A 12,924-nucleotide genomic window follows, 5' to 3' on the forward strand; every position below is an offset into this window, starting at 1 on the left:
GACTGCTAACATAATGTCCCCAGCATTTTTTGAGAAAAACAATCTACTCAGGACCCACTTGAAATTCAAGGAGTTAGCTATTATGAAGTCCATCTTAAGTTGTGACCATTTGAATACTGCAGACAACCTTGAGACATCTACCCTCTTGAATTAGAGTTGTACGATATAGAAGGATCGTTTCTGTGGACGACCTCTTAGAGTGCAGGGCATGCTTCAGACGTCTATGTTGTTTTTTTTTTTTTGTTGTAATGATGGGTAGAGGTCTTATGGACCACATTTGTCTTGTAAATTAGAAAGCTTTTCTAAATCAGCAGTATGAACACGGATTATCAGAATTTATTGCTCTAGCAATATATTCGAACATGTAGCACCAGGAAAAGTAAAAGGGACAAAAACTTGCTAGACAAAACCATGTGAAGTGCATATGAAATGCGTGGCACTGCTTCACCCTTTTTAGAACCTATCCTGCATTTCAGAATATCTTGATGCAACTGCAAATGACGAAGTTAATGTCGGTACGTAACTGTACTTTCCAGCCATTGAATTTGAAACGTGGGTGCCACCAGGAACAGAAAAGGAGCATCAATGCTATCCTTAGGAAAGTTTCAACCTGTGAGGCCAAATATGTTGCGAGGCCTTTTATCTATTCACTTTTATGTTGCGAGGCCTTTTCAGCTAATGTTTTATTAACTTTTTTGTTACACCTTTTTGTTATGGTGTCTTGCACGTCTACTGGAAGTGTCTCTTATAATCCCATGTTGCTCACACAACTCCATGAACTTTGAATATGTGTACTACCATTGTCTAACTTGAGTTATTTGATCTTCTTCCCTATCTGGTGTTTTACCTTAATTTGCTTTTCAAACTTGGCAAACATTACTGACTTATATCGTATGAAGTACACCCAAAACTTTCATGAATAGTCATCAACAAAAATTCACGAAATACATATATCCTTCATGTGATGCTACACTTACTAGACCCCAAATATATGTATGAACATAGTCAAGAATCACTTATTCTGTTTTTCCAAGAACACAATACTTGTATAAATAAAGTTTGCATATTTTGACACCTTTTATATACCAGGATTTTGTACAAATGTTTTCCTCTATATATACCAGCACATTTTATCACAACAACTCAAGCATTCACATTGTGTATTGATCAAATTATTTTCTTCGATGGAAGCAATATGATCAAATTATTTTCTTCGATGGAAGCAATATGATCAACTTATTTGGAGTGCTTTACTCTCCTCTCTCTTCGTGGATGTGTTGCATCTCATGGTAGATTGTTCTACCTCGCATTGTGTTTGGCGCACTCTTGAGAAAGTGCTTGCCTCTTCATCTAATTCTCACATCATGCATTCTCACATCATGCATTCAACTTCATGGCTCCTTTCAAGACCTTCAGCAAGATGACTCATCGATTAATATATACATACAGCAAGCCAAATCGTTATTTGATGAATTGTCTGCTGCTAGTAGCCCTATGTCTCTTGAAAACTTCAATCTCTATGTGTTTCATGGCTTTCATGGCGAGTTCGAAGACTTGGTAACGAGTCTCCTAAACAAGGTAGAACCACTATCATACGCTCATCTTCACAACTACCTTCTTACTCATGAATTTCTGCACAAGAACTCTTTCCATACCATGGATGCCGCAACTTCTCTGTTGTATTCTTCTCTACCACAGTAGCCACCACTGCTGCCAACACCTTCTGCTCACCTTGCTCTGTCTCATCACATGTAACAGTCTCAAATCATGATGTCATGAAATCTCCAAACATTTATTTACCAATGTCAAGTATTGGGTAACATGTCTAAATTTATGGGATTTTTTTTTTTTTTGAAAATTTCGGCAGAGTTTCCTCTGTTTTTGTTGGTACCAAGTTATCGACAACACTTCTAATATATATCATTATGACTTCCATCTTGATCCAATCATCCTGGATCACATTCCAATCACCAAACAATAACGCAATACTTATACTTATCAATTAATAATCAACATAAATGTACTCCCAAAGCAACCCAAAAGGATAAACAAATTCATCACAAACATAATAAATGCTAACTAACTACATAAATACAACATTAAGATTAAGAGTCATATTATGTTTATAATAAATCTTATCTTATCATTTTGAAAATGATTTGATCATACTAATAACTATACATATATATAATACATCCACTACCTATTACACCTTCTACTTGATTTTTACATCACAAAAGGATTTACATTGAAAGTAACGACATGAATATTACATTCCAAAATGGTAATTCATAAACAAGAGAATTCCTACATCTAACGATCTGCATCACCTCGTGGCATACCTGTTTCAACAACAACCATATTAATTAACTTTCTCATTATATTAATCTAACATTAAATAATTACTCTTAACCTTTGAAATTTAGTACTTCTACTTCAATCTAACTTACTCCTATAATTTACATAATCTTTTTAGGACTTAAAAATCCAACTAATTCCTCTTATTTACCAAATACATCTAACACTTCCATATAGATACCCAAAATTCATTTTTTCCTTCCTCGGTTACCAATAGACCCAGTAATTCCATTCGAATTACCTATCATCCAGCTAACCTTTTTTGTTAGCCAATCAATCTGGTAATTACATATAAATTACTCCTTATCCAGTTAACCTCTTTGTTAACCAATAAACCCGGTAATTCTCTTTATTACCCAAAATCCGACTAACCCATTTCGGTTAGCAAAATCAATCCGGTAATTCCATATGAATCACCCAGTATCTAGTTAATCTCTTTTGTTAGCAATCAATCCGGTAATTCCATTCGAATTACCTAGCATCCGGCTAATCTCTTGTATTAGTCAAAAAAATCCGGTAATTCCATACGAATTACCCATATCCGGTTAACCTCTTTGTTAACCAATAAAACCAGTAATTTCACATAATCAAAACTCAAATTATTCATTTGCTCCATTCATTTAATATCAATTAAATAAGCAACATAGATAATTAGGAAAAACTAAAAATTACAAAAAAGAGGTGACTAATTCACCTACCTTCTGTTCGGGATGACCCAGCTCCTCCTGTCTGATGACCAGCTCCAGACACAGCTCCTGAATCAATCAAGTGTCATTATATCATTAGTCCATCAATATTTTTTTCTTATGTGCCGAAACATAAAGCACATAATATTTTTTATTTGTAATTTGTTCTAATAAAAATTCATTCTCAAATATAACATCATTATTTTACATACAACCTCATATTTAACTCAAGTTACTCTTTGTTTTCTCTATGTTCATAATTCTCCATCAAATTATTCTTCTATTCTTTATACCCTCACATCATATTATTTATTTTATTTAAATACTATATTCAAACACAATCTAGCATCTTGTCTTCATATTTTCTTTTAACTAGTTTATTTCTCTTTCTCAACTTAAATGCTATCTCTTCATTTAGTCTTTCTTACATTTTCATTTATCATGATTAAACATGGTTTTTTTTTCTAAACATTAACATCAAAACTCATTCTCCCATTTTTATTTTTTTTTTCTTCATTGGCCGAATGTGATGTTTCTTTTTGCTCCCCCAAATCTCTCTTCATTTACTTGTTATTTCAACTTGTTTTCATTCTATTCCTCTTCAATTTCATCATTTTCCCTTCCCCTCCTAATTCCCCCAAATTCACATAAGAACCCTAAGTTCAATAATCTAGGATTTAAGGGAAAACTAAGGTAAAGTTCCATGAAATTACTTCCTAATTTAATCAAATAAGCTTAGGAAAAACATCTAAATCAACATTAAATCCAAACTTCTCATGCTTACCTATTGTTTTTCTTCCAATTTCTCTTCTCTTCCAAGGTTAGCTGAATTCCTCTTCTCAAATCCTCCTTCCTTCACTTGATTAGTGTTTTATAAGTTTAACTTGCAAGTTTATAAAGTTACTCTCTCAATTTCCTTATGTGTTTTCCTTACTTTTCTCTCTATCTCTCCCGTTATGCTCTGTTTTTCTTTTCATCTTTTTGTTTCTGCCCATTCGGCAGTTAATAGCAGAGAAGGAGGGCTTATATATTTTCTTTTCAATGGCAAATAACTATTCTACCCTAATGAGCATTTTTGCCTCTATTTGACGGTCCTTATTTTTTTTCTAGCACTACCGAGCTCCATTCATCTTAAAATTTTAACCAGGTTTTATTCAGTATATTTTAAGGTTCCTCAAAAATGTTCGGCTCAATCCGATGGTCGGATTAAAAATTACGTCCAATAACGTAAAACTAGTCGAATTGTGATTTTTCGTCAAATTTCCGAATTTCTCTAAAAATTCTGAAATTTTAACCCAAGCTAAGGCATGATATTAGAACACTCCACGAAAAGTTTCAGAATTTTCTGATCACCCAATCAAGAGTTACGAATTATTTTGTTTTACCTAAAACTAGTCAATTTATGAATTTTCGTCAAATTTCAAAATTTCTCTTAAAATTCTGAAATTTTAACCCAATATAAGGCATGATATTAGAACGCTCCACGCAAATTTTCAGAATTTTCTAATCACCCAATCAAGAGTTACGAATTATTTTGTCTTACCTAAAACTAGTCAATTTATGATTTTTCACCTGGAGGTTTTACATCACATCCCCAACTTCAGCCGCAACAAGGGTCACTCTTCAGGCAATTGGTGTCCCAACAACAACCGCTACATGGGCCAATCTGCTGCAGACTAGTGGCCAAACAATTGGCAGCAGACCAAGCGCAACTCAGGGGCTAGGCAATAGTCTGGACAGCAGCATGTCTCCTGACAATTGGCAGCAGACCAGGCGCAACTTAGGGGCTAGGCAATAGTCTGGACAGCAGCATGTCTACTGCCAATTGTGCTATAGCTTCGATCACACAGCTCCCCATTGTCCCTAGTTTCACAGCAGCACCCAACAATCCTCTACTCTTCTTGTTGTTGGGAATGTTTCTGCTGCATCTTGGCTCCCCGACATCGGCGCAAATCAACACGTCACACTTGATATTGGATCTCTGACTGATTTTGCACGCTATCTTGGTAAATATTATTTGAATGTTGGTGATGGTAAGGGCCTTGACATATCCCATATTGGGCATACTACATTACATTCCCCAAAACGCAATTCTACATTATCTAATGTTCTCCATGTGCCTCACATTACCAAATCGTTGTTATCTGTTCAAATATTCTGCCATGAGAATCATGTTTATTTTGAATTACACACTTCTATGTTTTATGTTAAGGATCTCGTCACCAAGGAAGTTCTCCTTTTTGGTCAGAGTAATGATGGTCTCTATGTCCTCTCCGAGTAGCTTCTGCAATGTCAATTCCTCAAGCTTTTTGGTCTTTTTGCATCTCCATGATTGCCGACCTGTGGCATCGTCGTTTGAGTCATCCAACACCTCGTATTTTAAATTTGTTAATTTTCAGAAATAAAATCATATGTACTTCTAGATGTTCTCTTACTTAGTGTCAAGTTTTTCCTTTAGGCAAGTCATCCTGATTGTCTTTGCGACCTACGGGTCACAAAACTTCTACCCCACTTGATTTAATTTTTAATGATGTTTGGGGTCCTGCTCCTATTTTTTCTTCTAATGGCTTCCATTATTTTGTTATTTTTGTCAATGTACATACCAAACATATATGGTATTATCTGCTTTTTGTGAAATATGATGTATTTTCCACTTTTCAACGTTTTCAAACACTTGTTGGCAGTGTTTTCTTCGAATTTGTTTTCTTTTTATCTTTGGTGATAACTTTAAAGCAGTAAATTTAATTTCTTGATTTATAGTAAGCTTAGTCATGAAATCGTGGAAACTAAATGAATAAACAAATCGAAGAAGATGAAAAGATTTGTGAAAGTTCAAAAGATTTCATAATACATAATCTCTTGAGACACTGCTTACAATCTGTACATGATATGTAAAGTATGCTACAAAATTGTTTTCTCTAATATATGTTAATCTGTCCCTTTTATGACCCATTTAAGCGAGAAGTGAGATCGATGAAGATGTCTTCCCGACAAGGAATTGTGAGACCACCCATTTGATGATCAAATCCAAATTCCTCTTCAGCTTTACTTAGCAGCTCTTGAAATGAAGGCTGGTTCAAGTGTGACACTGGAATCACAAATCTTTTCTTCTCTTCTTCTCCAACATATACTGCAACATAGCCCTTTCGAACATCCCTAGCTGGAGATGATCCTCGAAGAAGATTTTGCTTAGCTTGAAGAATACGAGGCAAGCGAATATCCATCATTTTGTTTGGATGTAAATGTAAGAACAACAAGAAGATTGTTAGGATTTTAGTAAGGAACAGAAAACTCTGATTCTTGATGAGAATGTGAAGGCTAGAGTTGGATTGAGAAGGTAATTGAGTGCTGTATATATAGAGGAAAGATCACAAAACAAAAGAAGAGCACCATTGTGGATAATGGATCTACTGGTGTATGGTCATTTGGATGGGGTCTAATGAGAGACATGAAGTAGTGAAGGATCACATGGTATTGTCTCAAAAGCAAGACTGATAACATAATGTCCCCAGCATTTTTTGAGAAAAACAATCTACTCAGGACCCACTTGAAATTCAAGGAGTTAGCTATTATGAAGTCTATCTTAAGTTGTGACCATTTGAATACTGCCTTGAGACACCCTTGAGACATCTACCCTCTTGAATTAGAGTTGAACGATATAGAAGGATCATTTTTGTGGACGACCTTTTAGAGTTCAGGGCATACTTCAGACGTCTTAGTTCGTTTTTTTGTTTTTGTAATGATGGGTAGAGGTTTTATGGACCACATTTGTCTTGTAAATTATAAAGCTTTTCTAAATCAGCAGTATGAACATGGATTATCAGCATTTATTGCTCTAGCAATAATTTCGAACATGTAGCACCAGGAAAAGTAAAAGGGACAAAAACTTGCTAGACAAAACCATGTGAAGTGCATATGAAGTACGTGGCACTGCTTCACCCTCTTTAGAACCTATCCTGCATTTCAGAATATCTTGATGCAACTGCAAATGACGAAGTTAATGTCGGTAACTGTTTCCAGCCATTGAATTTGAAATGTGGGTGCCACCAGGAACAGAAAAAGAGCATCAATGCTATCCTCAGGAGGGTTTCGACCTGTGAGGCCAAATATGTTGCGAGGCCTTTTCAGCTAATGTTTTATTCATCTTTTTTGTTACACCATTTTGTTATGGTGTCTTGTACGTGTACTGTGAAGTGTCTCTTAATCCCATGTTGCTCACACAACTCCATGAACTTTGAATATGTGTACTACCATTGTCTAACTTGAGTTATTTGATCTTCCTCCCTGTCTGGTTTTTTGACTTTTGCTTTTCAAACTTGGCAAACATTACTGACTTATATCGCATGAAGTACACCCAAAACTTTCATATTAACAAAAATCACGAAAAACATATATCCTCCATGTGATGCTACCCTTACTAGATCCCGAACATATGTATGAACATAGTCAAGAATCCCTTATTCTGTTTTTCCAATAACACAATACTTGTATAAATAAAGTTTGCATATTTTGACACCTTTTAATAGAATCTTGTTATGAAGCTTTATTATCCCATGCTCACGCATGTGGCCTAATCACATGTGTCACAAGACTGTGTTATCTGACTAAAACTCTATGACTGCAACTCCACCTATAAATGTGGTACCTAGCCATCTATAAATATTTCCCGGCAATCTCTGTCCCTTCATCACAATCATAAACCCTTTACTCACCTTTAGTACTTCACCTTTAAACTTGAAGTTGAATCCTTTATGGTCTAAAGTGCACAAATTCTTCCTTAAATCAGTTATATGTTTAACATCACACAAAGTTCAAACAACACCATCAAACATTTTAATTTTGATATTTTCTATTCCAACAACTTTGCATGGATCATCATTACCTATCATAAGAGAATCAGAATTAACTAACATGTAGTTGTCTAGCAAATCTTTATTCAGAGTCGTGTGATAAGAACATGCCGAATCCAATATGCAAGAATATGTGGGATGATCTGAACTTGATGAAACAAAAAGCATATCTCCGTCATTAAGCAAGCGACTATCAAGTTGGTTTTCTCCATTACAGTTTCGCATGGTTGGATGATTCATCAACTCAATATACATAATGCCTTTCTCAATGGTGTACTTGCCGAAGAGGTCTACAAACAACAACCTCCAGGTTTTGCTGACCCCATTTGTTCTTATCATGTGTGCAAGTTACATAAGTCTTTATATGGTTTGAAGCAGGCTCTGCAGGCATGGTACACTCGTTTGAGTGATTTTCTGCTTTCTGTTGGCTTTCACACTTTAAAGATTGACACGTCATTATTTATCTTATTTGCATGTGCTGATATCTTTTATCTTCTGGTTTATGTTGATGATATCCTGCTTACGGGTACCAACTCTATTATTCTTCAAAGACTAATACAGTTATTGGTTTCAGAGTTTAAGCTTTGAGACTTGTTGCTATTTTTTACTCATATTTTTGATAAATTTTTAGAAAAATCAAAAATAGCAAAAAAAACAAAGAGAAACCTAAAAAATGTATTTTTGATGTATTTGCATCGTTTTTAGCATTTTCAAAGTCATCTCAAAAGAATTTAAATTTTCAAAGGTTTTAAATGCGTTCAACTTTTAACGCGTTAATTTTACAATCACTGATTTTTCTTGTTGAGTTGACGTTGATATTGCTTGCTTTCAAAAATACCAAAAAATTAAGAAAAAACAAAATTTACAAAAAAAGAAAGACAAGAAAAGAAAAGAAAAGTTGGGGGACTAGTTTGGAAACCTAGCAAAACATATCCTATAAATACTAAGCTACAGTGAAAAGATTGGGCGAGAAAAAAATTGACACGGGGAGAAAAAAAGAGAATGACCCGGGGGGGACCCCTAAAACCTACCCTCTCACTCACAGCCGCCGCCCCCATCTTCTTTGATTCTGTTTCCTCCCGAACACAGAGGTAGCCACCATCCTTTGAAACCAAGTCGGCCCTTTTGAAAAACTAGAAGATCAAAGCAAGATAGCCCTCGCCCCCATCTTCTTCTCCTCTAGCAACCTCTCCAGCCGCCTCCTCCCTTGGCCTTGGGAAAGCCAACCCGAGAGAACCCACCAATGCTGAGAGAAGCGACAATCAGCTTTTATTCTCCCTCCACTGCCTCCCTCTCCCTGCCGCTAGCCCCTGCTTTGTGACCCAAAGCCAGCCGTCGTGCCCCTCCACCGGCTTTCGCTCTCCCTCGCAGCCAAGACAACACTGCCGCCCACTGACACAGGGGACCAACCCTCAGCTCTTTCCTTCTGAATCAGCTATCAACTCACCAAATGCCAATAGAATCTAGCACTAGCAAACCTATCAGCAACCAGTTCTCCTCTGACTCTAACCCGTGTAGCAGACCTGGACCAAGGTCCAGCCGCCATCAGCACTGACGATGCCCAACAACCAGATCTGCTATAGGGGATGAACTTTGGGCAACAAACCGCGACAGACCCGAAGGAACCAGATATGAGAAGAAAAAAATAAAACTAAAACAGACTGTCTATTGCGTTTTTGGATGTTTTGTAGGTGACGTTTCCCACCGCCGGCAAGGAAGGGAAAAAGGGAGGAGGCTGTTATAGACCCTCTTGTTTTTCGATGTTTTTGCGGCGGCACATGAACCCAGGCGCCGCCACTGTTTTGGCGGATCCCAGAAGATGTTCCCAGCAATTCCTGGAGTTTTTGGAGTTTATTTTGTAATTTTTAAATTGTATTTGATTTTTGAATTTTTGTTATTTGTTTTACATGTAAAAAGGATGTGTAAGAAAAAATAATAATAAAAAAGATATGTGTGTGTATTTTTATTTATGATATTGAATTATAATAATCAAAAAGGCAAAAAACAATTAAGTGTTTAATTTGAATATGATTAAATATATCAAGGACAAATAAAATCATGTTGTACTTTCCAAGAAAATGTAAGAACATGTTTCTACATATGTTCTGGGATTTAATTATTGATTTATTAAAGCGTTATAATTTAATTAATATTTCAAAATTTCAAACCATATCAAACCATAAAGTAGCTTACCTTAGGTAGGGTGTGTTAGGGGTGCTAATACCTTCCCTAACCACAACTAGTCCCTTACCCTTGATTCTCTGATAAAGATCAGTAAATCCGGGTTTCCTGGTAACCCTCAATGAAATACTAGGTGGCGACTCCCAAGACCCCAAACCAAGCAAAGAAATAGAAAAAAATCACCAACAGATTGCCGCGCGGGTGACGTGCGACAAGACTTAGGAGTTGTTCATTACTTTTTCAGAATTGAGGTTAAATCCACCAGTACGGGTCTGATGTAATGACAAGATAAGCATATTCTTGACATACTTACTCGAGCTGGTATGACCTCTTGCAAACCTATTGATACTCTTATTTCTACCTCCAAAGTTACAGTGATGCATGATTGCTTTATTTATGATCCTACATAGTTTCATCAAATCATTGGTGCTCTTCAATACCTCACTTTTATGAGACCAAACATTTTCTTTGCTATTAACAGAGCTGTCAGTTTATGCATGCTTCTACAGATTCCCATTGGGCTGCCGTTAAACGCATTATGCGTTATCTTCGGGGTACAGTCTCTTATGGCTTACATATCACTCGTAACTCCTCTTATGATTTACATGGCCTTACGAATGCAGACTATGTGGGTAGTCTTGATGATCGCAAGTCTACAGGTGGTTACTTTGTCTTCTTTGGTCATACACCGATTTCATGGAAATCAAGCAAGCAACACATGACTGCTCGTTTTTCTACCGAGGTCGAGTATAAAGCCTTAGTAGATGACATTGTTGAGATTATCTAGCTTTAATATTTATTGTTAGATCTACAGATTACTCATAATTCTGCTCTTACCATTTGGTGTGATAATCTCGGTGCTACTTTTTTTTCTGCGAATCCTATCTTTCATGCTCGTACAAAACATGTTGACATTAATTATCATTCTGTATGTGACAGGGTTGCCAATAAAGAGATTCAAATTCCTTTTATTTATTCTTAGGATCAACTTGTAGATGCCTTTACTAAGCCACTTCCTACTACTTCTTTTACTGCCTTTTCAGTTTGAAGATAGATAAAGGAAGAGAATTGAGAACTAAATGGCTTAAGTTTCAGGTTGATACTCCACCCTCAGTTTAAGAGAGCATATTATAGACTATATATATCTAGGAAATATTATTAGATTAATCTAGTGTTCTAATCTCTACATTAACTATTGTATATTGCTTTAAATGTATAAATAGGAAAGGTTGGCTAATTAATAGGGTAAGCCTCTAATTTCTCTTCAACTGGTAGTATTTATATTTCACATAAAATCATAAAATCGACCATAAAATCATGGTTTTACCTGATTTTAAGTGAATTTATTTAACAATTTACTAATTACCGAGTAATTTTTATTCTGATGATGGATTATCCATTTGTTTTAAATTAAGAGTGGTCTTATAGTTTTTTCAGCATAGGTATTGAAAACTAGATGATGAAAGAAGAATGTAGAACTGTTTTATTAATTTCTCATTGAAGCAGAGGTGTTTACATCAGGTATATATATACAAACGTATGCCTAGAAAGTAGGAGCCACAAGTGATTGAGTCCAACTTGTCATAACCAAATTTTTGAACAAATAATAAAAATTAAATATAGTTGACAATTGGGTTAAGACAACAAATCTTGAAGTTTAGGGATAAAATTATCAGATTTGAGAATAAATTGATCAGAAATTGAAGAATTAATAAGTTTGGAAATTTACTTAAAATTTGGATTATTTTAATTAATGAAATTATAAGAATTAATAAGTTTGTGGACTTAATTAAAGTTTGATTTAATTAATTAAATAAATTCAGGGACTTAATTGAAATTTATCCAAAAGGGGCAAAATTAAAAGAATTAATTAAGGACCAAATTGAATAATCCAGGAATTAAGGACTGTTTTGTAAACAGTATACCAATTTTGGGATTTAATTGAAATTAATCAAAAAGGGTCAAAATTAAAAGAAATTTTTTTATTTGTCTAGGGGTCCAATTGCGAAATTCCAGAGACAGGGGTCAAATTGAAAATTCCTATTTTTTGCCGAAACGACACCGTTCCTAGAAACAGTCGTGCGTCTTCTCCATTCCCGCTTCAACAGGGGAGCTGATAATCCTCAACAAATCTGATCTTGGACCACGTCTCTTGCCCATGATCTCGGTGGTGGAGGCATAAACACAGTCCTGCAAAGATAGGACACCAGGGGAGGGTTTAGCTTGGCTATAAAAAGAAAGAGGAAAAACCCAGAAGAGGAGGCACACCAGAGGAGGGGAACCCAACATAAACAGAGACGAAAAAAACCAGAAACAGGGCAGGAAGAAACCCAGAAAAAACCAGAAAAACGCAAGCAAAAAACCCAGAAAAGAAGAAGAAAAACAACCCAAAAACAGAGAACTCACAGCACAGAAACAGAGCAGATAAAACCCAAAAAAAAATATACAGAGAAGGGGGAGAAAGGCAGGGTAGAGTCACAGATCAGTCCATGGCCTTCGTCCCTGCAGAAAAAGAACAACCAAGAACCAAGGACTATTGACAACCGGCATCACCATTGTCTAGTTTCCTTCATCTTAAAACAGAGGAGACAAAACACAAGCAAAGAAAAACAGCAGAAGGAAAGAACACAAGCAGAGGAAACGAGATCGCTGCTACTGCCTTCAGTGTTTCCAGAACCAGGAGAGAAAGCAAAGGAAAACGAGAATCAAAGGCATAGTAAAGCAGAGGAGAAGAGAACAGACGACCACCGGCATCGCAGCCTTCTTCATCATCTCCAGCAGCAGGTATCGCCACACCTTTTTGCTTCTTCATTTTAAAACGCAATTGTAGTGTTACAAGAACACTGTGT

At 35.9% G+C, this 12,924-nt stretch overlaps 1 protein-coding gene and 1 long non-coding RNA gene across 2 annotated transcripts; both read right to left on the reverse strand.

Moving 5' to 3' along the window:
- Positions 1 to 2,117: 2,117 nt before the first annotated feature.
- Positions 2,118 to 4,021, reverse strand: LOC118028951 (uncharacterized). The gene is made up of 3 exons (XR_004684123.2): positions 3,829 to 4,021; positions 3,057 to 3,113; positions 2,118 to 2,342 (listed from the first exon to the last, which is right to left on the reverse strand). It is a non-coding gene; the product is annotated as an uncharacterized lncRNA (long non-coding RNA).
- Positions 4,022 to 5,865: 1,844 nt separating this feature from the next.
- Positions 5,866 to 6,621, reverse strand: LOC118028947 (auxin-induced protein 15A-like). The gene has a single exon (XM_035032698.2). The coding sequence runs from the start codon at positions 6,269 to 6,271 to the stop codon at positions 5,987 to 5,989; it is 285 nt and encodes a 94-aa protein (XP_034888589.1). The 5' UTR covers positions 6,272 to 6,621; the 3' UTR covers positions 5,866 to 5,986.
- Positions 6,622 to 12,924: the final 6,303 nt, after the last annotated feature.

The sequence above is a fragment of the Populus alba genome, chromosome 4 (genome assembly GCF_005239225.2).
Source record: "Populus alba chromosome 4, ASM523922v2, whole genome shotgun sequence".
In the NCBI taxonomy this organism is placed as follows: domain Eukaryota; kingdom Viridiplantae; phylum Streptophyta; class Magnoliopsida; order Malpighiales; family Salicaceae; genus Populus; species Populus alba.

Bases quoted from the DNA above. Each gene is read 5' to 3' on its own strand.
- LOC118028947 (XM_035032698.2), bottom strand. From the start codon at position 6,271: ATGATGGATATTCGCTTGCCTCGTATTCTTCAAGCTAAGCAAAATCTT.